The sequence below is a fragment of the Lissotriton vulgaris genome, chromosome 7 (assembly GCF_964263255.1).
Source record: "Lissotriton vulgaris chromosome 7, aLisVul1.2, whole genome shotgun sequence".
Lineage (NCBI taxonomy): Eukaryota > Metazoa > Chordata > Amphibia > Caudata > Salamandridae > Lissotriton > Lissotriton vulgaris.
The window spans coordinates 1,665,900,198-1,665,927,333 of record NC_141695.1 but is presented as its reverse complement, the minus strand read 5'-3'; the positions used below and the strand labels follow the sequence as shown (position 1 = coordinate 1,665,927,333).

The 27,136-nt window shown below is 47.2% G+C and overlaps 1 protein-coding gene across 3 annotated transcripts in view; it reads left to right on the top strand.

Moving 5' to 3' along the window:
• ASXL1 (ASXL transcriptional regulator 1) overlaps nucleotides 1–6,251 on the top strand; it is a 100,678-nt gene extending 94,427 nt beyond the window's left edge. For 2 of the 3 annotated variants that reach the window (XM_086932669.1, XM_086932668.1), the window contains one exon: nucleotides 2,409–6,251. In XM_086932669.1, the coding sequence (XP_086788795.1) occupies nucleotides 2,409–5,135 (2,727 nt within the window). In that variant the 3' untranslated portion in view covers nucleotides 5,136–6,251. The remainder of the gene's footprint in view (nucleotides 1–2,408) is intronic. The other variant, XM_086932670.1, reaches the window with a different exon arrangement.
• The last annotated feature ends 20,885 nt before the right edge of the window (nucleotides 6,252–27,136 follow it).

The following is a 27,136-nucleotide window of genomic DNA, read 5'->3' as shown; positions in this document are numbered from 1 at the left end:
AGAAAATCTCCTTACAGGAGTTGGAAGCGGCTTCTATTCTCCCTGCCAAGTAGGCTTTTTGTTCCCAGGCGAATGTCCCGGTGATAGGCCTTAACCACCGTCTTATAGGTCAGCTTGGCCGCAGTATCGTATTGTGCCCGCCAGGCTCTTTCGGCCACCTTACACTGCAGCCGCATAGCCGACAGTGCTGCGGTGAACCAAGGCGCGGAGACCCGTTTCGGTGTCAGGCGAGGTGTCAATTCCGGGGCGAGATCGTTTAGCCTGTCTAAAAGCCATACTTGCAGGGCCTCCAGATCCCTCTCCAGGTCGCCTGAAAGGGGGCAGGGGTGATCCAAGGCGGCCTGGGCCAGCATCGCAGGGGTCACTCGATGGTAGGCCCTATGGACTCGAACCTGCTGCTGTGACAGAGCAGCAGCCGATTTAGCTATGCCTTTGATCGAAAATTTGGCAAGCAAATGGTCTGACCATAGTACCGGGATAATCTCTATCGCCTCAAGCGGGGATGACGAGAAAACCTGGTCGAGGGTATGCCCCTTGTCGTGCGTAGGCCCCTGCAGATAAGGGATCAGTCCCAGCGGGGCCATAGCCTCTGAAAGTTTAATAGCGGCAGGGTCCGACGGATCATCCATCCGGAAGTTGAAATCCCCTGCCACGATGCAATGTTCCGCTTTCAGGGCTAGTCCCAGCAACACGGAGTCCAGATCTTCAAAGAACGTTCCGGGTGGACCAGGCGGTCTATATACCAGTAATCCCTTAACTGATTGGTGCGGAGACAGAGTGATAGAAAAAGCAAGGGTCTCCGAGCCGCGGATGTCCTCCACTGGCAAGATGGCACAGGACGTGCCTTTCTTCACCACCAGTGCCACTCCACCACCCCTTCCCTTCGCTCTATCCTTCCTGAAGATGTTATAATCAGGCGGGATAGCCATGGCGTCATCTGGGTTGGAGAGTTCACCCCACCACGTCTCAGTTAGCATAAGACAAAATGGCTTTATCGTATCCAAAAGCTCAAAAATGTCCTGTGCATGTCTACCCGCCGATCTCGTGTTTAATAACATGCAGGGAAAACCAGCACTGACAATGTTATTGTTAGGGGACAATGACTGAGCGCGGTTGGGGTGCCAGCCACAGCCAGGGCAGGTGGACTTACCTCGGTGGCGGCCAGGGAAGACAGTGCAACAGCCACAAACTGGATTAAAAAGAGAGCGAAGCTCCCCAGGGGTATATCGCCGCACAGGCGAACCTGTGTGACACATGCCTAGTAGCGGAGCCCAACCCGCCGCCCGACCGCTTCCGGGGGGTGCCTTTATTGACTAGGCACCTCATTTTCAGAGGTGAGCGGTGTCGGTGTAGAGCCGCATGGCAGCACCTATTGGTGTGCAGAGGTACTCCTCGAAAGCTTACAGATCCAGTCTTTTGTCTTGGAAAGTATTCAAAAGGTGAGGAATCTGAGGTTAGATAGTTTCTACCAGAAAGAGCTTTAACAAAGGTAAATAACTTGTTCTTCCTGACCATCCGCTAATCTTTACCTGGTAGAGTCCTTAAGACAGGACATGTTTTGGACACTTTCAGGACGGCTTCGTAACCTCTGGACTAGTCCACAAGGATGCCTTTAATCGAGCTGGGTTGGCAATTTTTTTGAGCTCTGACCCAGATGCCATTCCTGTCTCTGCACAGGCTCCTGCCTTGTCGCAGCTTTCATTGAAGATCCGGACTACTAAAGCTCAGCCTTCGTGTCTGTGGCACCACTACGACCATATAACGGGTGAAGCCTGTGGAGCCGATTTTGGATTCCCTTCCAGCAGCGGTTTGGTAAATGAAAGGTTTTGTATTTTCTCAGATGGTAAACCCCTTTCACAGTACCGAGACCCCAGAGATTTATCCAGATTGAGGCTCAGATTAGTGCCCTGGAAATGACCAGTAGTGACTATCGGCAGATGGAGGGAGAATAATGGGAACCTTTTAGGCAATTTCTACAATACATAAAACGGCCCTTACCTAGACCATAATGGCAAGTATCCGTTTGTGAAACTGCTGATATGTTAAAATGTGAGGCCTTAGGGAGGTCCTGCATGTGTCCATGCTCAAAGTTCTCAACTGAAGCTTATCCAAAAGTCATCTTGTTCTCTCCTTTGTTTGGCAAAGTTAGTCAATTAATGTAGAAGAAGGTGGATGATGGGTAAGGATTAAAAAAGTAACCACTCTGACTAGTTATTCATTCAGTGAATGGATTCATTTACAGTGTATTTTTGTTGTTTACCTAGTGCTTGAATGTATAATGAATACTGATGAAAACGAGCAACTAATGTCTACCTGAATTGAGAACTAAAACTATAGAAAGGTATCTATGTATTTGTGGAGTGAATTTACATTTGATATTTTACAGGTCTTTATTTTTTTTTTTTCAGATTCATCTTTCACGGATCAAACCACCCTGGGTGGTTAACGGTCAGCCAGCATACAAGATTTGTTCCCAGGATATCCCAAGTTTTGAGTCTCCCAGGCGGGGCAGGTCTGGGTTCAGGAACAATTCCAACATTAAGACCCGTGTTCTTCGTGCCCGTGCCCAGAGAGAGGCTGCTCGCACTGCCATCGGTGGTGGTGGTGGGCCCGGAGGGGGCAGAGGGTCTGACGAAGGAGGGGGAGGGAGAGAGGCCAGTTACTACACAAGGGCATCAAAGCGAACTTGTAGAAATCGGACGTCAAATACTCAACGAACACAACTATTCTTGTCCAGTAGGCTAGATGTAAATAATCTTGATACTCTTAAGCCAGTTGCTATCAGCTCTACAGCCAATGAATATCTCAAATGTTGTTCTGAGCAAGAATTTAACTTGTCCCTGAAACAGGACTCTGACCTTTCAAAAATTAATTCTGAATCTCTTCTCGACTTCAAGATCGACCTAGGTTTACATGCTACGACTGTCAGCAATCAGCTGGGTGCTCCATCCTCTCAAGGATCACTTGTACATACCAAAGTTTCACCTCCGGTGATTGGCATCCAGGACACAGCTTTGTATTCTCAAAGCAGCAACTTGAAAGCTGATTGCATTCTTCACTCTAACTCTCAGGAGACGGAACTGAAAAGAGTATTTGTAGAAACTGAAAACCTCCACGGTGTATTAAAGAGACCAGCATTTACTATTGTTGAGAATGTCCAAAGTGCTTCAGAGCACTTGAAAAAGACCCACACTTTTGGTGTGGTCAGTTCTTGCTCCAGCTCGAAATTGGCTACTAGCAACTCACCATCTGCTATTAAAGAATGTGAGGAACCATTGAACAGAATAGGACTTAATGAAACTGGACAAAATGCTGTGTTGTGTCTAAATGTTGCTAAAGGGGTCAGTGGCAGAGCGACCATGAATGAAATAAAGACTAAAATTGAAACATTTCCTGAACTGGACTCCATCATGGATGCAGTGTCGTGTGACATTCATGACAGGGAGGAGATCAATGAAACCACAATAGTAGAATCTCTGTCTCTCCATGTCACGCTGGAAGGTCTTGGTGATCAAGAAGTTGCTTTGGAAGATCTGAGGAAGAAATGTCAAGAAATAAAAAAACAGGTTATTAGCAGTGTGGAAAGTGTATCCTGGTGTCAACGGGAAAGCTCATTTGAGCCCTCGTCTAAACGTGAAACCGATCTCTTGAAGGCAGGCACAGAAAATGAATCCTCTCTACAGAGTGGTGGAGAAATTGCATTGGATGTAAGTGTGTGTAAAGTAAATGAGCTTGTAAAAACATTCAGAGAGGAAGATCTGTCCTGTTCCACGTACTGTTCTCAAAAAGAAACATTTGAAAGTGGGTCTAAGCCTCTGGATTTGTTGATAAATGCTTCTGGCGCTTGTAGTTCTTTGAGGTCTACTTTTCTTACCACTTCTGAGAGCCCGAGACAATCTTCAAATGTGAACCCTATGTCCTCAATTAATTACACTAATCCGTTAATGGTACAATTGTTGCAGAACAGTTCTTTGACAAAGGCCTGGTCCACAGTTCAGCCTGATGGGAAGCCAAAAAAAGAGTTATCCTTTCCTTTTGCTGCACCTCCATTTAGCAGTTCTGGTCCAAATTTCTTAAGGGCTATGAATGATGACGCTACTAGTTTGTTCCCTAGACAGGAAGAGCTTAAGAACCAGCCTACTCCACAAAATGGTATGCAGTTTGTGTCTGGTAATCTCTCGCAGGAACTCCTAAAGGGTGTGAGTGAACAGGGTCTTTCAGAAAACTTGTCCTTATTGGCAGCAATATCTCCCTGTAGCCCTGAAAATCAGGAAATCCCTCTTGCTTTCATAAAACACCCCCCAGCACTGTCCCGTGATTTGTTTAAAAAGGAAAGCCGTATTTGTGCCCACCAATCCGGTGCCCCTAGTCGTCTTACCTCCAGTACTGATTTTTTTCCAGGTGCAGTCTCTGATGATGAAAGTTACCCAGATATTCAAGATATAAACCTCTTAGACTCTCGATTACCAGGTAATGTATCCACATCAGAAGGTCTTCTGCGAGCTTCACGGACAATACAGGCAAATGTTATATGTGCTCGTGGGCATGGGTTTCTGCATGGTGGTACCCAAGTAGGTGCACAGGAAGATTGGTTACCAGAGGACTATCAGCATGACTTTGTTAGTATGAAAAACAATCTGCCAATACTTTCTAGCTCCCTCAGGGAAAGTGTTCAGACCAAAATGGAGAATCCTATCTCTCCAGTTGAACTGAAAGACTTTCAAGGTGCTCCACTGGTTATTGACGTAGCAGACCTTGGCTTTCCCAGAGGCTCTGTGAAATGCAGCCAGGATACCCTAGAACCTTCATCGCTGCCCTCACAGCTGAACATCAAAAAATCGTTTTATGGGAAGCTGTTGAAGTTAAGCAGGGGTTTGTGTCACTGTGCTGCCGCCAGCAGTCTTGTCCCACGATTTAGCAAAAACGTTGCCTTGCAGCTTTCTAATCAGCCAGATTCCATCACTGCTTCTCTTTCGGTTCAAATGTTTGCACAGAGTGCTGGTGTTGAACAGATATCTCTGCATTGTTCCTGTCGCCTTAAAGCCATGATTATGTGTAAAGGATGTGGGGCATTCTGCCATGATGACTGTATAGGCCCATCAAAGCTCTGTGTACTTTGCCTTGTGGTCAGATAATAAAAGATGACCACAGGATTTGGCATATTTTAATGTGTATTTTGATAACCTTGGGACCTACTCACAACAATTGTGTTATGGGAGTGACAATAATACACTTGGTTTGGTGAGTCTACTTCCCACAAAACTAGTTATAAGCTTATGTTGCTAAACAAAGTTGCACTCCAGTAATTTTCATGCCACAGAGGGGCTAGGAGAGATTGAGTAGCTGGATGTTGCTGTGCACGTAGGTTTGTGCCCATGTTGTTAAGGCATTGCCTGCCCTCTACGTTATTGGCCATCAAAGGATGTGCTCTTTTCTTCAGGGCTTTTGACAATTCTCAGCCATATATCTGCAATCAAGATTGTTGTGTTTGTATCCATGCCACTTGAGCTGTATAATATGAACCTACTTTAACGTTTTAGTTTAGGGTGTTGGAATACTGAGAATGGTGTTAAGAAAGATTCACTAAGTTTTTAACCAGTATTCTAATTTCTATTGTTGTATCAGTGACATGCCAGCTCCATGTAGAGCAAGGCAACAGGGAACAAACCTGAAACGACTTTCAGGAGCAAGGGGGATTGAGGAAAGGAGTCAAGACTTATTAGAGAATTGGTTTGTATGGGGGAACCAACGATCTGTGGGTTGATTAGCATTGTACTGATTTGGCACCCTAACATATGAAGCTACTCTCCTACTGAGGGTAGTTACAGCAAAGAATGATTGTTTTGTAGCTAATTTACTTTTTATGTAACATATGGGGCTTGCCTGTGCCACATGATCCAGTGCTGTCTGCCCCCAAGAGCCTCCCTGCTTGCCAAAGAACATGAAAGATTTGGTAGCAGTTATAAAGGGGGGTGTTGGAGGGGGTAGGCTATGCAGGCATTGCCTCCCTGGCCACACAGTTCTGGGGGGCTATTTTGTGAGAGAAAGATGCATATGTGGGGAAAGGGTAACTTGCAAGCAGGACTCGTTCAGGTTCCTTATCCAGGGTGTACAAAGTGAAATTTTTGGCTGCTGTTAAAACCCTCTGCATCTCCAGTATTTTATCATTGTATTTATGTTGCATACAGTATTGGAAAATTCTATAAATGTATGGTATGTACAGAGAACATAAAGTTCTGCTACTCATTCTTTATTGACCCTTGTTATTTCTCTACATGAAAAACAGCTTAATTAACCAGCTTGTGACAACGCGAAAGTCCTGAATATTAAGATCTACAATAGACTCTTGTTGTTTACCAAAGAGTAATTGCTGCAGTTGTACTGGTTTGGTGGGTGATGGTATGCAGCCTTTTTGTATATATTCTGTTTCTTCACTTTTCTTTAGACTAACCTTCAAGTTCGTTGTGAGTGTTTGGAATATTGTGCCCTTGGCAGTTTTTGGGCTTCAAGCCCTGTTGAGAGTGCCTGATTTTTTGATTATATATTTTCAGCTACAGTCTCTGTAATGTCTTGACTTCCAGAATGTCATATCTTGAGCAATGCTTACACAAACCACTTGTATGACGGGACATGCTGATGGTAAACTCAATTTAAGAGCAAGTCTATTTCATTCCATAGGAATGACTCACTCCTGCTCCTGAAGTCGCTTTAAATTGTGGTAGCACAAAAAACCTAAGGTCACCTCCCTTCATGGTAAGAAGCGATCTGAATTGGAGATTTTTCTTCCTCTGAATCTGGTTCCTGTGTTGGACCCTTTTTCTAAAGTTTTTTTTTGGGATTGTCAACTCTTCCTTTGGACAAGTTCTGGCCTTTAAACCGGATGTGTTGGAGATACTCACCTCAGCCCCTAAAAACTCCTACTTTTGGGTGTTAGAGCACCTCTGAAGAAATGAGTAGGTTCCCACAATTGCAGTGCTAGCCGTGTCTCGGGTGGTTTTTGTCTCCCCATAGTGTACAGAGGCCTGCTCAGCATGGCAGATTCGATCTGTTTCAGCTAGAGTGATCAGTCCGTAGTCTAGTATTTAGAAAGCTACTAGAGTTAAAATGGAGTTTTACATAGTTTCATTTTCATTGATTTTTTTCCTCCAGTGGCTATTAAAGAATCCTTGCAGACTGCACAATTTCTTGGCTTACACAATTGAACAAAAAGATGATGGAATGTAAATGATAACCGTTTGCCTTCGTTAGGCTGCAACCCTGCTTACGTGCAGATTTACAAAATGTTAGTGGCCTTGATAAGTCTTACAAAATTAAGTTTTGTATCAAGAAGGCCCTGCTTCTGCTAACTAGGGGCAGTTCTCTGCACTTGAAGATGGCAGAAGAAGGAAAGGTTTCTCAACTGTAATTCTAGTTCTCTTCCAGGGGAATACTCATCAGTCATGAGCACTGAATAGTCCTGCCCACATGCGGGGATCCTGGAGCACTTTAAAAATTAATTGTATATGTATAACAAACTTTGTACCATAGTGCCTTTCATAAATGTTTGTAGCCTACTGGAAGGTTAAAAATGGCCAGATTTCTTTACTTTTTCATTTTAAAGGAAAGCAGTTATTAAAAATGCGTCCCTATTAAAAATAAAAAGTGACCATAGAAAATCTCTCAAGCCTTTTTTAAAAGGGAATATGAGACCTTGTGTGCTGTGATGCATAGCAGAGAAAACGGGCTCTGTGTCTTTAAGAACCTCAGAGTATCCCCTCTTTCTCATTATGGCTCAGAGTTAACGGTAAGGTCCAGTAATTTTTACAGAACTTGAGAATCCAGGGTGAAGCCATTGTTGAGTGCTGTAATAGTTTCTGTTTTGGGAGGTGGGAGTGTTGCTTATGACTTTGAGGATTCTCCTGGAAGAGAACTAAGTAAGATTAGAGCAAAATATCATGTTCGAGGCATGTGGGCTGCTGAATTCATATCTTAGCATAGATCGCCGCCTAGTGTTGGGTCCGGATGATTGTACCTTGTTGTCTTGGAAGAGTCTTCGAAGTATCACGAGATAGGTGACTCCTCCCTTGGACTACAGTGCGCATGGGCATCCACTTCATCCTTAGATTGTTTTTTTCCGCCATTGTGTTCGGATGTTATTTCCTATACTCCAACTTCGGAACCGAAACTAACTACTTTCTAAGGCCAAAAGGCCTTCGAACTCAACTGTTTTGTTTTCGCTCGGTACCACTCGACTCCATTAAACTTTTCATCTTGATACGGTCGTCGACGCGGGCCGTTGGGCCTTATCGACGCCACGTGCAACTTTCCTCGATGGAAAAGAGTCCATTTAAAAGGTGCCCACCATGCCACTTCAAATTCCCTCATACTGACAAGCATACAGTATGCAACAAGTGTTTGTCACCTGAACACTAAGAAGAAAATTGCCCAGCGTGTGCCCAATTCCGATCCAAGAAAACAATCGGGAATCGATGGGCTGCCAGGCAAGAGATGCAGAAGTCTGCACCGGAACTGGAGAATATCTTCGAGGACTAACAAGATCTCCCCGAAGCTGCCGACTCTGATCTAGAGATCGTCACAGATGAGGACCAATCTGACTCCGATGACTTTGGGACATCTCCCTCAAGACCTTTTACTCCTTTTTTTCCTGATATGCCTTTTGTACCTTACTCTCCCACACATTCTGATTCCAATGAGGGAGAGGACATGGGGGAAGATCCTCAGTACACTTATGATGAACCAGGGGATCCTGATCCACAAGATGATACATGGGATGACCAAAATGATCCTGACGAAGCGCAACCCATCCCAGACACTTCCCCATACCCTACAAAACCGTCGCCTACAGACAACACTATCATGTTTAATCAACTTCTAGACAGGGCAGCAAATATGACAAGGTTGACATGCACACTGACCCTATAGAGGAGGACTTTTTATTTGACACTTTCCCCACTTCTGAAAAAAAGGTAAAAACACTTCCTATGCTAAGGGGTCCTAAAGCACGCACCAGACCTATTTAAAGATCCTGCTAGGGCGCGGGTGCTCAGAGGATTGAGAAAAAATATAGGGCAGCCCCAGCAGACCCTACTTATATTAAACAGTTGCCTTTAAATTCATTAGTAGCTGCAAATGCTCGTAAACGGGCAAACTCAGACAACAGGAGATGCTCCCCCTCTGATAAAGAATCTGAAATACTAGAAGCCACAGGGAAAAGGGTAGCTTCACAAGCCGCAAATTCATGGAGAATTGCGAATACACAGGCTCTTCTAGCAAGATACGACAGAGCACACTACGACCAGCTCGAAAGTCTAATGCAACACCTACCATAACCTTTTAAGGCGCAGGCTAACGACCTCAGGAAGGCAAGTTCATTACAAATGCCTCCATCAAATGTGCGCTAGACGCAGCCGATACAACGGCCAGGTCTATCAATACCAGCGTTCTTCTGCGCAGACACGCGTGGCTACGCATATCTGTTTTTTTTTCTTTCCAAAACCTTTATTGCTCCTTTGTCTTACACAGCTTCTGGCCTACAACCCAACGGGCCGGCCGCTATACCATTGCCACAATAGTCTAATTATTGGAAAAGTCCATACATTTGCTGTTGTTTTCGTGGTTTGGTTATTTCGCACTTCAGTAAAGGCACATCATTCACAAGTAGTGTACTAATTTGGATAGGTTTGTTTTTTTTGTTTTTTCAACAATAAACAACGTAAAAATCAACAAAGAAATCACAGGTAGGTCGTCACATGCTGAAGTGAGTCCGCATACATTGTGCTGTGCTAAGTTTCTGACAAATTACTCTGCATTTAGGTCTGCAAGGTCTCACATAGTGTTTAGTACGAAGGATATGTGTACATGGAAGTTCCTACTGGGTACTTGCCCTGTCTGTCCCTCTGTTTCAACCCTCCCGACTCCCACGGTCTCCCTCAGTTCTTACCCCTACCTCCACTCAACCCCTTCCTAGGATCACTAATCGTCCTCCCCTTCCTCATCAGATGATATTGGTTCGTCTTCTGGTAAGAGTTCACAAATGTCACCCTGGTATGTGTTCCACGGGGTCCAGATCTTGTTCCATTTTCTCGGGCAGGCCCTGCTAGCGTACACCTCCCTTTCCGTGATCATTACCCTGTCCATGTTCTCACACCATTGTGTTCTCGTCGGCACCTCTGTTGCCCCCCATTTCTGTGCTATGTCCCTTTTAGATATGACCATGCCCAGGGTGACCCACTGCTGGCCATGTCTGGACAAATCATTGGGGTCCCACACATTAAGTATGCATTTTCGTGGTTCAGGGACCAGGGAGGTCCCCATAGTCTGTGATATTGTGCGCAATATACGTCTCTCCAGTATTCTTGAATGCGTGGGCAGTCCCATATCGTGTGGAAGAATGTCCCTTCCTCCCCACACCCTCGGAGACAGAATGGGTGTTGAGCGCGGTGTATGAGGTGTAGTGTCGTTCTAGTTTAATATACTCTATGTAGAATTTTGAGCTGTATGAGCCGGAACTTAGCTGAGATGCCTACTTCTTTGGGCGAAGCCACTGCTTCATTCCACTCGTTTTCATCCATAGCTGCTACGTCTCTCTCCCACTTTTCCTTAAGTTTGTCCATGGGATCTGGCAAATTGTTTAACTTACGGTATGTGAGCGAGGTTGCTCGCTCTGACATAAAGTCCGTAAGGAGGCGGGCTTCAAGCGGGGAGGCCTCTGGTACCTCCGTCTCTGGGGGGGGATGGCTGTGAGCAGCGCCTGCCGAATCTGGGCATATCTGAACTCTTCCCGTGGACCCAACTCATATTGTTCTCTCAGCTGTGTAAATGGAATCACCGTGCCCCGTTCCCACAAGTCTCCTACCGTGGACAGGCCTATCTCATCCCATTGGGAGAAGCCCTTGCTATTTCGTAGGTTCCCCAGCGCCCGGGAGTCCCACAGGGAAGTAAGTTTGGTTATTCTCCCTTCCCATCCTAGTGACTTCAGCGCCCTGTGCCATATCGCTACTGTGAGTCTTGTGGGTCCCATCCGTTTGCGTACCACTCGTTGGTCATACAAAAGGGCCAGTAGGGTACTTGCTCCAAATTGTGTCCTGTCTGCTCTGAATGCTGGGTCGTTTTGAGGGGCGTGGATCCACTGATTTATGTTTTTCAGCTGCGCTGCCCAGTAATACAATTTCTGGTCTGGCAGTGCAATCCCTCCGTCATACCACCCTTTGTGCAGTTTAGCCTGCGCAATGCGAGACGGGCGGTTACTCCACAGGAGACCCGCCACCAACGCAGACACCTGCCTAAAGTATCCTGGTTCCACCGGGTACGGCGTATTCTCCAGGATGTATAAGAAACGGGGCAGTGACATCTTTTTGTACAACGCTGCCTTACCCAGCATCGTTAGGGGCAGTCCGGCCCAGAACCCAAAGTCCTGTTTAAGCCGTTCTATGGGTGGCTTCAGATTTTTCTGTGCAAATTCTACTGGATCCTTGGTAACATGTATGCCCAGGTATTTAAAGGATGAACCGGCTTCGTTCAAGGGGCAATGAGCACTCAGTGTCGGGCCCGGGCCCTTCAGAACATATAGTTCCGACTTGTTCCAATTCAGCGTGTATCCCGAGACTTTCCCGTGCTCATCACACAGTGCCAGAAGCGCTGGAATGCTATGTTCCGGGTCTGTGAGGTAAACTAGCATGTCGTCTGCGTACAGGAAGACGCGGTCCTCCCACCCCTCAGCCCAGGAAATCCCTCTAAGCAGTGGGGTAGACCGTATCAGGTGTGCTAACGGTTCTAGGGCGATTGCGAAAAGCAGTGGTGACAGCGGGCAACCCTGCCGAGTGCCTCTTCCCAAGGGAAATGTGTGCGAGATATGGCCATTCGCTACCACCTGCGCCACCGGTCTCGCATACAGCAGTCTGACCCATGCTATGAATTTGGGTCCAAACCCTAAGTGTGCCAGGACCTCAAACGGGTAATTCCATTCGACCAGATCGAATGCCATTTTTGCATCGAGGGCCAGTATAACCGCTGGTTCGAGAATCGAATCCGCTCTTGCCAACACTCCGTGCACTCTTTGCAGATTCAGTGCCGTGTTTCTGTGCGGCATGAACCCGGACTGGTCGGGATGTATGAGGTCTGGTAGATGTGTCATTAATCGGGTAGCCAGGAGTTTGGCTAGTATTTTAACTTCTGCATTGAGCAGGGATATGGGGTGATAGGAATTGCAATCTTCCGGTGGTTTCCCAGCTTTAGGTATTATGATGATGGTCGCTACTCTTTGGTGTGGTGGGAGCTCGCCCTTCGATAAGAAATCCGTATACATGGCCAGTAGGTGTTCACTGAGCCTCTCCGATGTGGCCTGATACCACTCTATCAGGGTGCCATTTGGGCCAATCGCCTTACCGGGTTTTATCGCTCGTATTGCTATTTGGATTTCTTCCATGGTTATATCTGCCTCCAGTTCCGCTGATGCCTCCGGCTGCAGCTTCGGTGTGTGGATAGGTTCTAGTGCCGCCCTGGCCATTTCTACTGTCACCTCCCTTTCAGATGTGTAAACACCCTCAAAGTGGTCAGCGAGTATTTCTACGATTCGCTCCGGGCTCGTATGCAGTGTACCCCTCCCATCTTCTACTTGTTGGATACCTCTAGAGCTCCCTCCCTTTTTGTCTAACCAAGCCAACATCCTGCCCGCTTTATCCCCTATATCATAAATCCTGTTCTTTGTTTCTGTTATTTGCCCCCTCACTTGGTGCCGCAAATATTCCGTATACGAGTGTTGTTGGAGGTGCAGTGTGTGGGCCGTGTCCGGCGTGGGGTGTGTTTCGTGTCTTACTGTTGCTTCTCGCAGCGCTAGCTCTATTTCGGCCAACTCGAGCGCTTTTTCCCTTCTATAGCCTGTTAGTGTGGTTATTGCTTGCCCCCTTAACACTGTCTTGTATGCTTCCCACAGGGTCGCTGCAGACTGTACTGACTCTAGATTCTCTTCGAAGTAATGCATCGTCGCCTTCTTGAGTGCTTTCCTGACCTTGGGCACCTTGAGGTATGCAGCCTGTATGGGGTAAAGCCGTTTGCGTGTTTTCTCCTGGGTGGAGAGTGTTAAAATAATCGGGGAGTGGTCCGATATGCCTCTGGGTTGAATGTCTATGGTGTCTACGTGTTGCATTCTCCCAGTGCCAGGAAGTAATCTATCCTCGATAAACTATTGTGGACAGCCGAGTTGAAAGTGTATTGATTCATGTTAGGGTGGGCATGCCGCCATATATCAACTAGACCCATAGCGGTCAAGAAACGTTGGAAGCGTGAGGGACCCCCGGTCAAACCTGTGGCTGGGAACCTGTCAAGTATATTGTCTACAGTGGCATTAAAATCCCCCCCAAGTATGATGCCTCCCTCTGGAAGGGTCAGGAGAAACTCACCCAGTGCTGGAAGCAGGACCGAATGAAGTGCCGGGGGGATATATACCGAGACCACATTAATAAGTCTTCCTTCCCACTGTCCCTGTAAGGCCGCGAAGCAGCCCTGCTCATCAATCTTCGTACTCATTGGTATAAACTGCGAGGATTTCTTAAGTAAAATACCAGTCCCTCGAGAGCCTGATGTGAACTCTGAATGCACCATCATTTTATAGCCCCTTCTATCAAGCGCCTTGGAAGTCCCACCCTGTAAATGAGTTTCTTGAAGGAGTGCTAGAGCCGGCCCTTGTCTTTTCAGTGCAGTAATTACTAGCCCACGTTTGACCTTATATCCCAGTCCCCGTACGTTCCAGGTTAGTATGCGAAGGGGTGCTCCCTGGGATCTAGGCGCCCCCTCTTCCCGACTACGTTGTGAGCAGTCTGGATACATGAGCATCTACACGACGATCAATGGCAGTGTGTCTTGTGGCCTCGGTGTCCCACCCCTCCCTACCAAGGAAGCAGCGCGGGTACCTGCCAGCACAACCCGACCCATCCTGTAGATCTCTAAAAAACTAAACCAACTTCTCTCCCTCCCCAATCTGAACATGTTGAAATGTGTAGCCTGTTTCAGTTTGCGGCTTACATTGAACATTTAAACAACTCCTCCCTGCCTCCCTGCCAAACGGGCCTAGAACTGCCCGCCACCCCAACGCAGCAGAGTGCTTTACCCAACCCATAAACAGTACTTGCTTGCTGGGGTGAAGTGTCCTCTGGAGTAGACAGGCCCCCTGCCCTCTCCAGTCTCCCCCTGGTCTCACCCAAGAAGCCTTTTCAGTGTTCATTCAACTTGGTGCCGGGCGACTATTCATCCACATCTTCCAGTGTGTTGGTGTTGTCCGGCGTGTGGGAGTGCGTCGATCCAATTTCATCCGATGCCTGAGACCTCGGTTGGCTGTCTCCGCGTTGGCTCTGGTGTGTTCTGTGCGAGCGGCGGGGTAGCCCTACTTGTCGCCATCCATCCAGCCATTCGCGCGCCGCCTCTGGCGTGTCGAAAAACTAAACCTTACTGTCCGCGACCACTCTCAGCCGGGCTGGGAATAGCATAGAGAACGACAGTTCCTTGGCTCTCAGTTCCCTCTTGATATCAAGGAAGGTCCTCCTCCGGCGCGACACCTCCGCAGTATAGTCCGGGAAAAAGGGTATCGGAGAGTTTTGAACCTGTAGCGGCGCGGCCACCCTTGCAGCCTGTAGGATCGCATCCCGGTTACGAAAGTTAAAGAGTCTCGCCAGTATAGGTCTAGTGGGGGCTCCAGGCTTGGGTTTTCCCCCCGGAACTCTGTGCGCCCTTTCAACAGAAAAATTGCGATAAACCCTTGGGTTTGAGCTGTGTCTTGATCAGGTCTTCCACATATAGATCCATGGCTCTGGTTCCTTCTGATTCCGGAACCCCAATAATTCTTACGTTGTTGCGCCTGGAGCGCCCCTCCTGATCGTCCAGCTTCTCTTTCAGTGTCTTATTCTCCGCCGCCACTCGCTCCATTGCTAATTGTAGGTCTGATACGTCTTCAACCAGAGATTTGGTGACCACCTCGACCTGCTTCACTCTTTCTCCCATTTTTTGAAAGTCCGCCCTAAGGAGTGGGACTTCAGTGGCCGTGGACCCCACTGTTGCCTGTACTTGCGCCAGCGCCTTCATCACTTCAAGTGTTGCTTTCTTTGTTCCATCGGTCTCTGGTGTCTTCCCCGTCGATGTGTGCGGTTCTGCCTGGGATTGCGCCTGTCTGTCATACGCAAATTTCTCCAGTTTGGATTGCGACATAACGTGTTTCGGGCCTCTGCCAGCCATAGTTCTTTCCGATATTCTTGTTATCCACCGTTTCCGTGGCAGATGATCCCAGGAGGGGGGTGTCCCAGTGGCGTTGCTCACCCACTGCCACTACTTGATGAATAGGCATTCAGTCCAGATGTACAAAGCAGCTTGCCTGATCCTCCTCGTTCCACTGTGCCCTCGGTCGCTGCCTTTCGCTGTGATCGTTTTGTCTGGTGGTGCTTGCCAGACAACAACTTCAGTGCCCGCTGTGCCGAGTGGTGTGGAATCAATGTCTCCCCCTGGCCACTGCGCGAGTCTATGGGCCTTTAGGTCGGTTTTAGGGCTCCCCGCCTGTGCATCCGTTTTTCTCTGGCCCACGCTCCCACCGCTGCTGCACCCCAGCGCTCCTCTCTCCCCCCAGCCGTGTGCAAGGGAAAGATTTGCCTCCTAGTAAAGTACGTCGCGCTTCCAAATTGGCGCGAAATGTCTGTGTGCAGCGGCGGGCGCTGTGGGTCGCGTGCGTGCAGTCCCTTTATTCCGGGGGGGGGGGGGGGGGGGGGTCAGACAGCGAGCCGTCCTGCAGGGGCCCTTCCCGAACGGGCACACCGTTCTCCCCTCCCCGCTGTTATTGCGCACTGCGGGGGGACTTATCTCCGTGCGTCGATGTCTTTTCTTTGCCGCCGCCGTCCGTTTAACTTCTCCTTTCTGTGGCTGAGTGGGAGCCCGTCACTCGGGGGGGGGGGGGGGCCAGGGGGGCGCTCCGGTCATTGGTTTCGAAGTGTCACTGGGTGTGGGGGGGGGGTCCGGGTAGCGCGCCCTTCCGATCACCCCTTTCCGTCTCGCACTCACTTCCGCCCGGCTCCCAATCCTACCGGAGCCCGGTGTTGCAGGATCAACGCAGTCCCCCTGACGACGGAGGTCGTAAGTCTGCCTCCCGGCATCCGATTTCGGACGTTTTTCTTCCGGGTGATTCCCGCTCAGTCCTGGAGCCGGGTTCCTCCGTTCAGAGGTTGAATTAGTCCGGATTAGTGTGCGGATGTTAGTGGGGACACTGCCTCACTCACGGAGCCTTACTGCTATGCGACCGCCATGTTCGGCCGCTAAGCCACTCCCCTGCATATCTGGTTTTTAAAATGAAGTGCAATCCACCATCCTCAACCAACCAGTAAACCAAGATTTCCTGTTTGGCCCTGCAGTAGACCACATTCTAGACAAAATTAAGAAAGACACAAACTGCAAAATCAATGGGGGCACTTCAGTTCCAACAACATCGAGGTTCCTTTCGCCAATCCTCATATAGAGGCGCAGGAAGAGGCAACACATCACAAAGCTCCTCTACCTTCAAATCTAATACCCAGAGCACTTTTAACAAAGGCTCCAATCAGACCCTCCAGGATTTCGCGATTTGCAAAAAAATCGCGAAATCGGCAGTTTTGTAAAAATGCCGTGATTTTTACAAAACTGCCCACGAAATTTGGAATATGTCATCAAGATATATGGCTCTGATATTTTAAATGTGAGGAAATATTTTGATTATTAATCCATAGATCTTCTTTCCATAATAGTGTTTCCTTAGTAAAAATACGTTTGCATCACTATCAATCTTCTATAGAAATGTTAAATGAGTCCTCTTTTTTTTTTTTTACCACCGAGCCCTCGAACAAGCTAAAATGCATTACACAGTATATCGCCATCAAGTGGTTATTTAAAGAATTACGCTGCAGATCATTCTGCAGAGAAACTCGAGTCTGTTCATCCATGTTTCAAATAACATTTACAGCTATGGATTTAGGAATGAAACCACAGCCACAGACTACATGAGCAAAGGCGTACGTATACCCACATTTTAAAAATGCATGGCAGTGAAAGCATATGAAGAAGACTGAGCTATGGAGACATTACTAGATAACAGGGTCTTCATTTAAATGGATAATAACTGAAATCAGTAAGCACAAACATATTTAGAAGTTAATATAGTACCCCTATCAGCCTTTACCAATGCAATCTTGCTGTAATTATCAAAGTAAATAAAAGGTGTTATTGCCTACATAACTGGCACTCGTTTTGAAAACCTGAGCAGGATGAAAAGCTGGGTTATCCTCAATGAGATTTGAATCTTTGAACTTGACACTGCCTACAGATTTCTAGGGTCGGATTGCGATAAAAATTGGTCCTGGTATGCAAAAATGTGGCCCTGGCTTCGCACCTGCCAAGGGTAGCACCATTCATCCCTAGACACATCCCTGCCCCATATTCTACACAATGTGAACTGTATTTAAAGACCACTTCAAATACATTGGGTAATGTCATGAGCAGGAGCGGGCATGAGTCCATCCTAAAGCTGTAAGCCTATTTCAAAGTGGAATACTCTTCTAAAAGAGTTTCCATTGATTTCAGGCTGAAAATGCCGCTAAATTTCCACATTTGTGCCGCTAAATTTCCATATTTGTGCCGCTAAATTTCCATATTTGTGCCGCAAAATTTCCATATTTGTGCCGCTAAATTCCCTAATCCATGCCGCAATATCCTGGGGGGTCTGTCCAATAGAGGGGCAACAAAAACAAAGGCAGAGGATGTGGAGGCAATATCACCAAACAGTGACTTCATCACACTCCCTCCAGACCACTTAACACCAGTCGGAGGCAGAATCAACAAGTTCCTACCTGTCTGGAACGCAATTACCACAGACAGGTGGGTGGGACAAATTATCCAGTATGGTTATTGCCTGGAACTCACTTCTACTCCACCCAACATATCCCCAAACTCCGTCCTATGTCAAAAGAACACATAACACTGTTACAACAAGAGGTCCAATCCCTGCTACAAAAGGGCGCCATAGAGCCAGTCCCTTTTCAACACCAAGGAACAGTAGTATACTCTCTATACTTCCTAATTCCCAAAAAGGACGCGTCGCTCAGACCCATAGTAGACCTCAGACCTCTGAACCAATACATACTGTCGGAGCACTTCCATATGATAACTCTACAACAGGTACTCCCGTTACTTCAGCACAGCGACTTACTTGCCACATTAGACCTAAAAGATGCATACTTCCACATACCTATACATCCAGCTCACAGGAAATATCTCAGGTTCACAATAGAAGGAAGTTATCCCTTTTGGAGTAACTACAGCCCCAAGAGTGTTCACAAAATGTCTAGCCGAAGTGGCAGCACACCTCAGGAAGCAACACATCCACGTGTTTCCATACCTCGACCATTGGTTTATAAAAGCCAAATCGTACGCCCAATGTGCAAGCCATACGTCTCAAACACTCCAGCTGCTGCACAGTCTAGGTTTTTCCATAAATTACCCAAAATCTCATCTACAACCCTCCCACATGCAACAATATCTGGGAGCTACAATAGATACATCAGTAGCAAAGGCATATCCAAATCCAGTCAGGATAGCCAACATCCAGACTCTTAATTCAAAAGTTTCAGCCACAACACTCCTTACAAGCTTGAGTGTTCATGCAGCTCATAGGCATGATGGCCTCCTGCATATTCATTTTCCCTCATGCCAGACTTCAAATGCGTCCATTACAAGAATGCCTAGCACGGCAGTGGAACCAAGCTCAAGGACAGCTAAAAGACCTAGTGTTGGTAGACAGTCGCGCTTACAACTCTCTGCAGTTGGCGACTGTTCCAAGAGCCAGTTCCACAAATAGTATTAACAGCGGACGCATCACTGACAGGTTGGGGAGCCCACCAACATCAATACACAGTCCAGGGACTCTGGACAGTCAAGCAGAGGACACTGCTTATCAACCACTTAGAGTTGCTAGCAGTATTTCTGGCACTGAAAGCATTCCAAAAATACATATACAACAAAGCTGTGTTGATCCGGACGGACAACATGACAGCCATGTATTATATCCAGGAACCGGGAAGGACTTGCTCTCTACAGCTTTCTCACCTAGCGCAGAGCATATGGAGGTGGGCAATTCCAAAGAACATTTTTCTCCTAGCAGAACACCTGCCAGGGAAAGACAACCAAATAGCGGATCTGTTAAGCAGACACAGCCAACAGATACACGAATGGGAGATTCACCCTCAAGCTCTCCAACCATTCTTTCAAGAATGGGGGCATCCAGAGATAGATCTGTTTGCCACAAACGAAAACTCAAAATGCCAGTACTTTGCCGCCAGGTACCCACATCTGTTGTCACAGGGCAATGCGATGTGGATGAACTGGTCAGGCAGATTTGCGTACGCTTTTCCACCAGACCCACTGATTCAGCTAGTGGCACGCAACTACGTCAGCTGTCACTGACAATGATCCTGGTTGCTCCAACATGGACGAGGCAACCATGGTACACAACATTCCTCGAAAAGGCACAAACTACAAGGACGTATTTTAAATTATTACATCTCTCCATGTGTATAAAATCCAATTGCAGCACCTCAAACGGATACGTCGGAGGCACAAAGTGTCCAGCTGGAGTTGGAGTTCCCTTGCCAGGATTATACATCAGACAAACCATACCATTCTTGACCAGATTCTCCGCACACTTAGGAATTCCAGCATTCTGCCATACTGGAGCCAACAACTTATAAATCCCTTTCTCACTAATGTGAGCCATTCCATGCGCTATCGTAACCACTGCAAGCACATACACATCAGGTAACAACCATCGCTGATGTTCCGACAACTCAATCCAACAGCCAGTCTAATCCAATTTTCCCGTACTCTCTCTCCATAAACTCAATTCTTTCTCCGTAGCTTCAGCCTGAATTGACTTCACACTCTATCGTATCCTCACACATTCCTCTATCCAGAACCCATCTCGCTGGACCTGCAACATTCATTCGACTCATCACATCTTTCGCTGCTTCTTTCGCAACTTCATCCGCAAACGCATTACCACGACCAACGTCATTGGTAACCTTCTTATGTGCACTGCATTTCACGATCGCGACTTGCGTCGGCAACGTAAGTGACTCAAGAAGCTCATTCACCAACTGACCATGCTGAATCTTCGTACCATGCGAAGTAAGAAATCCACGCTCTTTCCACAAACGCCCGAAGCTATGGGCAACACCAAACATACTGGCTATCGGTATACACAGTCACTCTCTTTCTTTCCTTTCGACAACACACACGCTCTCATCAGTGCAATCAACTCTGCTGCTTGAGCTGAATTTTGTGGGATACGTGCAGCTTCAACAATCTTATGCAAAGTCGTAACCGCATATGCTGCAGTCGTATCACCATTCGGAAGCTTAAAGCATGAACCATCTACCCATAAAGTACCATCGGACTTCACAAGAGGAGTATCTTTCAAATCAATTCTACCCTTCGTTTCTTCCTCTGTCCTAAGAAAGCAGTCATGCTGTCCCTTAACATCTGTCTCTACAGAAATCGACAACAACATAGCTGGATTCAACGTGTTGCATCGCTTTATATGCACATGACTCGCCAAAAGCGTCAACTCGTAACCGGGCAATCGAGCACTAGTCAAGTGCTGTGTTTTAGTCCTGTTTAATAAAGTATCTACTGCATGTGGAACCATCACAATCAACGTATTATCCATCACCAAACCAGCAGACTGTCGAATAGAAACAGCTGCTGCCGCTGTGCTCTCAAACAACTCTGCAGTGCTCTAGCTACCGGACCCAAAGTCGACGAGAAATACGCACATGGACGCTTTTTATCGCCAAACTGCAGTGTCAGGACTGACAATGCACATCCCTCTCTCTCATGAACATAGTGTAAAAGGCTTACTGTAGTCGGGAGTACCCAACACGAGCCGAACACAAAGCATCACGCAATTCAGAAAAACTCTTCTGACATTCGTCAGACCAAGGAGGAGGATTCTGAGTATCCTTAAGAGTAAGTGCTAACAGAGGTTTCGCAAGTAGAGAAAAGTTTGGAATCCATTGCCTACAGTACGAAGTAATACCAAAGAAAGCACGCACTTCTCTCTGTGTAGTTGACACATTCATTTTCGCAATCGCTTGAATTCGTTCTGGGGTCAACCTTCTTCCCTCCTTCGATAAGAGATGACCTAAGTAGGTCACTTCTTGTCGACAATACTGCAACTTCGAAAGTGACACTTTATGATGGTCAGACAAATGTCGCAACAAAGAAAGAGTAGCTTCTTTACAAGTCTCCTCATCAGCAGCAACTAACAAATCGTCCACATACTGAATAAGAGCAGCACCATCTGGTAAAACAATCGTATCAAGCTGTGTTTTCAAAGCCTGACTATAGATGAATGGACTTTCACAATAGCCTTGAGGAGCGCGCTTAAACCGGAAGCTTCGGCCTCCTAAGGAGAAGCAAAAAATATCTCTACTCTCCTTGGCAATTGGGATGCTGAAGAAAGCATTCTTCAGATCAATCACCGAAAACCAGGCAGCTAAAGCAGCAATCATAGTCAACAAAGCTGTAATGTCCGGAACAACAATTTTGTTCACTTCTCGAAGATCGATCACAAACCTATACACTGGCGGTTGAGAAGAATCAGTACGTTTCAGAACAGGCAACACCGGACTGTTGCACACATTACCTCTCGTCTCTATCACATCTTTCTCAATCAGATCATAGATGATCGCTAAAAGCGCTCTTTCACCATCACTAGAAATCCTATATTGTGGAATACGTGGCAATCTAGCATTCGCTTTCAGTGTCACAACATATGGTGGTATCTCCAAAAGACCCACGTCATTAGGACCAGTTGCCCAAAGAGTATCAGGGAGAGAACGCAATTCCAATGGAAGCCGGTCTTTAGACAAATATATCGGAGAGATCACTCTCTTACCCAATGTAAGCTGTACTCCTGAAGGAGAAAAATGCAATGTCGCATACAATCTCTTCAACAAATCCAAACCCAACAGATTCTCACCACAACTTGTCGTCAGAATGAGGGGTGCTTCCAATTCACAAGGTCCAAAAGAAAGAGACAAAGGACTAGAAACTGGATTACGAACTGGGGCGCCAGAAAAACCTATCGAAATATTCGTCAAGCCAGACAAAGGTGCGCCAGGGAGTTTAGAGTGCATGATAGAATTCTTCGCTGCACCAGTATCCAACAGAAAAGGCTCTGACACACCTGATGTAATCACTTCAACATAAGGTCTACTCTGATCTACTGGAACTGACACTACTCCCTCTTTGTCTATGGCTGTCCTAGCAATCATTACCGTCGGCATTCTCACTCTCAACATAGTAATCGTCAGCATAGTACTGAGTCGACTGACCAGACGCAACATTCTGTTGATCAAAACAATTCATTGAATTCTGTGGAGGAAAAGAACGTGCATTCTGGGGGAACACACCACGTCCTCTACCTCTAGGAGCTTGCTGAACACCTCGACCTCTCACACCAGACACACCATTCGCACGCTGTAACAGAACCGGACAACTATTCTTGAAATGTTCTTCTTCTTTACAATACGCACACTGGTTAGGGCCTACAGGAACACGCTGCTGAAAAGACTTGGGCCTTTGCGATCCTCTCTGAAACTGCTGAGATTGCTGAAACTCACGCGTATTATAACGAGGCGGATATACCTGTTGCAAAAGAACCTTCATCTTTAAATCTTAAGTCTTTTTCTCTGCTTTCTCTTTCTCATCCTTATCTCTATTCTCGTAATATTGTGCAGTAGCCAATATCTGGGCCCGACGAAGAAACAGCCCATGAACTCTCTGAATCCTCCAACTTATTACACAACTCTGGAAGTAAATTATGAAAAACTTATCTACGAACAATCTTTGGCCACCTTCGGTACTGATATCTTGACCACTGTGATCGATAAACGTCTCTTCAAACCTAGTGAATAAATCACACACTCATCTTTCTTCTGCTTACAGGCAGACAACTTATCCCAATTCACTCTCATAGCAGGCATTAAAGTCTTCATATAATTAATAATCCTACCGGGAAGTTCCGCAACTAAATCCTCAGGTTTAGCCCCTCCACCTTGAAGACCATCTGCAAGAACAATATTCGACCATGTATCACCTAACTCTTGCGCATGATCCACATGACAAATCTTTCCCCACAAAGGTTGAGGAACCACATTACCAAACATGTCTATATCGGCTAAATTCATAATGCACGCGTCGACTGTCTGTGACAACTCTTTGTAATACCCTGCAGGATTCTTACGAGGGTAAGGTAGAGTCTGCTTAAGGGCCAAAACTTCAGCTCTCTTCCACGGAACATGTACCCAAACAGCTGGAAATGAGCCGGTACAGCTTGAATACCCTGATTCACATTAGCCACAACTGCCTCTTTCCATACCGGAGGAACTTCTCTCATAGGGTACTGTCTCACTTTTCTCCTAACAGAAGGATCAGGCTCAAACAACGACTGAGAAGGAAACACACTCCTAAACGCAAGTAACGTCGCAACTGCTTTCTCAACATCGGAACCCACTATCGTCCCTTTCGCAAACTCTGACTGTACATCAAGCAACTCCAATGAGGTCTGACCCAACTCACTATCTTCCCATTCCTCACGGAGGAAAGTACACATGATATCGAAGACGTACCTCTGCTTCGGTGCTTCCCATTGTCGGAAGACATCCATAACCGAATCTAAATCATATCTCAAAGAATTAGTAACCCATTTACGAGCCAAATTATCTAACACTGCCCGCTCTTCGGGACCAGGAAACTGGCTAAGCAATTGTTTACGCTCTGAAACGGGATCACATTCAATGACCCAAAGGAAGGAGACAAAAGACCAGTAACAGTACTAGTCATTCTCTGCCGAACAGAAGGAGAAGTTGTCAGAAGGACAGGAGACAAAGCAGACTGAGATGAAACAAACGTAGGAGTAGTAGCAGAAGAAGTAGCAAGTACAGGAGAAAGTCGTAGGAGTTTCAGGCGAAACTGATAGCAAAGTCGGCGGCCCTAGAGAAGGCTGCGCCAGAGGAGTAGGAACCAGCTGAAGCGGAGCTGGCGGCTGAGCAGCAACAGGAGGCTGAACAGCTAGAGGTTGCAGAGGTGCCGTAGCACTCTGCACATAAGGGGGTAGTGAACTCAACAAATGTGACATCAAAGGATCCTTTTCAGGGTCCTTCGTTGCACCTTGTAGAAGAGGTGGCAAGGCTGGATAACATTTATCGATGGCCATTTTATGTTGCCTATGCAACTCTTCACTCACTTGATCTTCTTCATTCTCTTTAAACTGCCTAGCAGCTTGCGTTATCGATATACCCTGCTCTCTTTTATCTCGTTTAGCTTGTTTAATGGCTCTCTGTTTGGCTTCCTTACGCCAAAGGCGGAAAGAGTCAAACATCGCCGGCCGGGCTTTCTTCTTAAATAGTTTAACTTCCAAATTATCTAAAATCTCTGTCATAGCTACCATGTTGTGGCCGTTTTAAGACACCGTCTTTCCTAGTGTATCGGACCCATACTTCATTAAACGTAATGGGGCCCACGCCATGTTTAGAATAGAGCTCATAAGTCTGAGTTCCAACCGGAGGTATCGGACACAAGTCCTCCAATTGGGAATCCCTGTTCCAACTACAACAAAACAAATTCCTAATTTTACGAAGACCAGGCATCTTCGCTCACTAATCTAGTTTCAAACTTCAAGGGATTACCAAAAACGATAGTCTCGCAAATATACGAGTCCCTCGGCTTTGGCACTTGCAAGTACCAAATCAAAGATCCAAAGGAAACCCAAAACTAAGGACTGGGAGCGACCCACTTATACTTAACTGAAGTATCAATCACGTCACCAGAAGACCCGTCTATCGTCTCGCTGTACAAATCGTCACAAAGGGTTTAAGACCGTGCGACAGTCAGGGCAGCAGTCCTTCGTAGCCGTCTGAAAGCGGGAAGCCTCGCAGCAAAAACGTTCAGTCCACGTTTGACATGCAGGGGTCGATGAAGTGGGGGCCCTCTTCCAGAATTTCCTCACGAAGCTCCTCGCGATCTTCAGGCTTGGACCGGTACCACTGAAGTCTCCCCACGTTGGGCGCCAACTGAAGAACCGGGTTTTAGAACCCAGCGGCGCCAGGGGCATGCCCAAACTCTTCGGGTTCACCTGTCTTAGAATACAGAGACACGGGATACTTCTCGGTGACGTCAAAGATCAAATTTATTGGCTGCAACCAGGAACAGAAGTCTACAAAGTACGACACAAGTAGGTTCGTCAGAGACTGCTCAATTTTGTAGAGCGAGACATCGTCTTTTATGCTTAAAATCACATTCCGGACAAACGCCCATTTACGAATTGTCCAATCATAGGTAACATTGCAGAAGGTATCGCATAACGACAAACCCACTTTTCAGTTGTCCAGCCCATCATCAATTACACGGGAAAGCCCAACATTCTTTCTTGAACAGGCCGGACAAACCCATAATAAAAGACCACAACCCATACTATAAATAGGCCATAAAAGAAGAAACAAACAGATGAGAAGTAGGATAAGGTGTGTGTGTACATACCAAACTTAACAATGTCCTTTGCTTTGATCCTTAATCTTGATCAGCTACCGGGCAAGGATCTGGCTTAACAAGGTCAGCTTCAGGCAACGGGGGTCAGTTCACTCAGGTCACTCAGAAGTCAGCTAACGTGTATGTGTACTAAAGACTCGTTCGGCCTATGTGAGGGCAACCACAAAATGGATGCCATGCACAAAATGGAACCCGAGGGTTCAGAACGAAATCCCTAAATACGTAGTGAATCCATCGGTTTAACAAGGCGAAAACACTTTTACTTGCTGCACTCATTAGTTACGGTTCGCTACTATCAAATTCGTAACGAAACCATGACCTTTATAAAACTGGTTCAGAATTCACGGAACCTCAGTGGTGGCTCATGGACCGCGAATGGGTCAGTGGCAGATCCCTCTCCCTACCCCACCCGGAGCACGTAGTTGTGACGGACCTGTCCCTCCAGGGCTGGGGAGGCCACATGGGAGAGGCGGAGATCAGAGGCTTCTGGTCTCCGGCGGAGTCCCGGCTCCATATCAACCTTTTGGAGCTGCAGGCCATTCGTCTTGCACTGAGGGCATTCCTCCCCTCTGTCCGGGGGAGTGTAGTGCAGGTGTTCACGGACAACACCACCGCCATGTGGTACTGCAACAAACAGGGCGGGGTGGGGTCGTGGACCCTCTGCCAGGAGGCTCTGCGCCTCTGGCAATGGCTGGAACATCAGGGTGTGACCCTGGTGGTTCAACACCTGGCAGGTTCCCTGAACGCCAGGGCGGACGAACTCAGCCGACTGTGCATGATGGATCACGAATGGCGTCTGAACTCTGACGTGGCGCAAGGCCTCTTTCAGCAATGGGGAGAGCCTTGGTTAGATATATTCGCCACAGAAGAGAACGCGCAATGTCATTAGTTCTGCGCGTTGGAGTTTCCAAGGCGGCACTCGCCCGGGGACGCTTTTCGTCGCGAGTGGAGTTGCGGTCTGTTGTACGCCTTTCCGCCTATACCACTTCTGCCCAGAGTGCTGAAGAAGATCAGGCGCGACCGGGCCCAGGTTATCCTTGTGGCTCCGGACTGGGCACAAAGATACTGGTATTTCGAGGTACTCAGCATGTCAGTCGATCCCTCGATTCGTCTGCCTCTTCGGGAGGACCTTCTGTCGCAGCAGCAGGGGGCGGTCCTCCACCCGAACCTGTCCAGTCTCCACCTACAAGCTTGGAGATTGAGCGGCGACAGTTGAGGCTATTTGACTTGCCTCCCGAAGTCTGTAATGTCATTCTGGCAGCCAGGCGTCCCTCCACACAGTCGGTATACGCCTGCAGGTGGAACAAATTTGTGGCATGGTGCACAGCAAAGGCTGTGGATACATCCCACAGCCCACATCTCTCTGCCCCTCTCTCTGAGGTTCTTCTCTTCCTTCTTTCTCTTGCCCAGTAGGGCTCTGCTCTGGGCACTCTCAAGGGCTTTTTTTTCTGCCCTTTCTGCCTTCTTAAGGTTACCTGATCAGCCTTCTTTATTCAAGTCCCCCATTGTCAACAGATTCTTAAAGGGCATC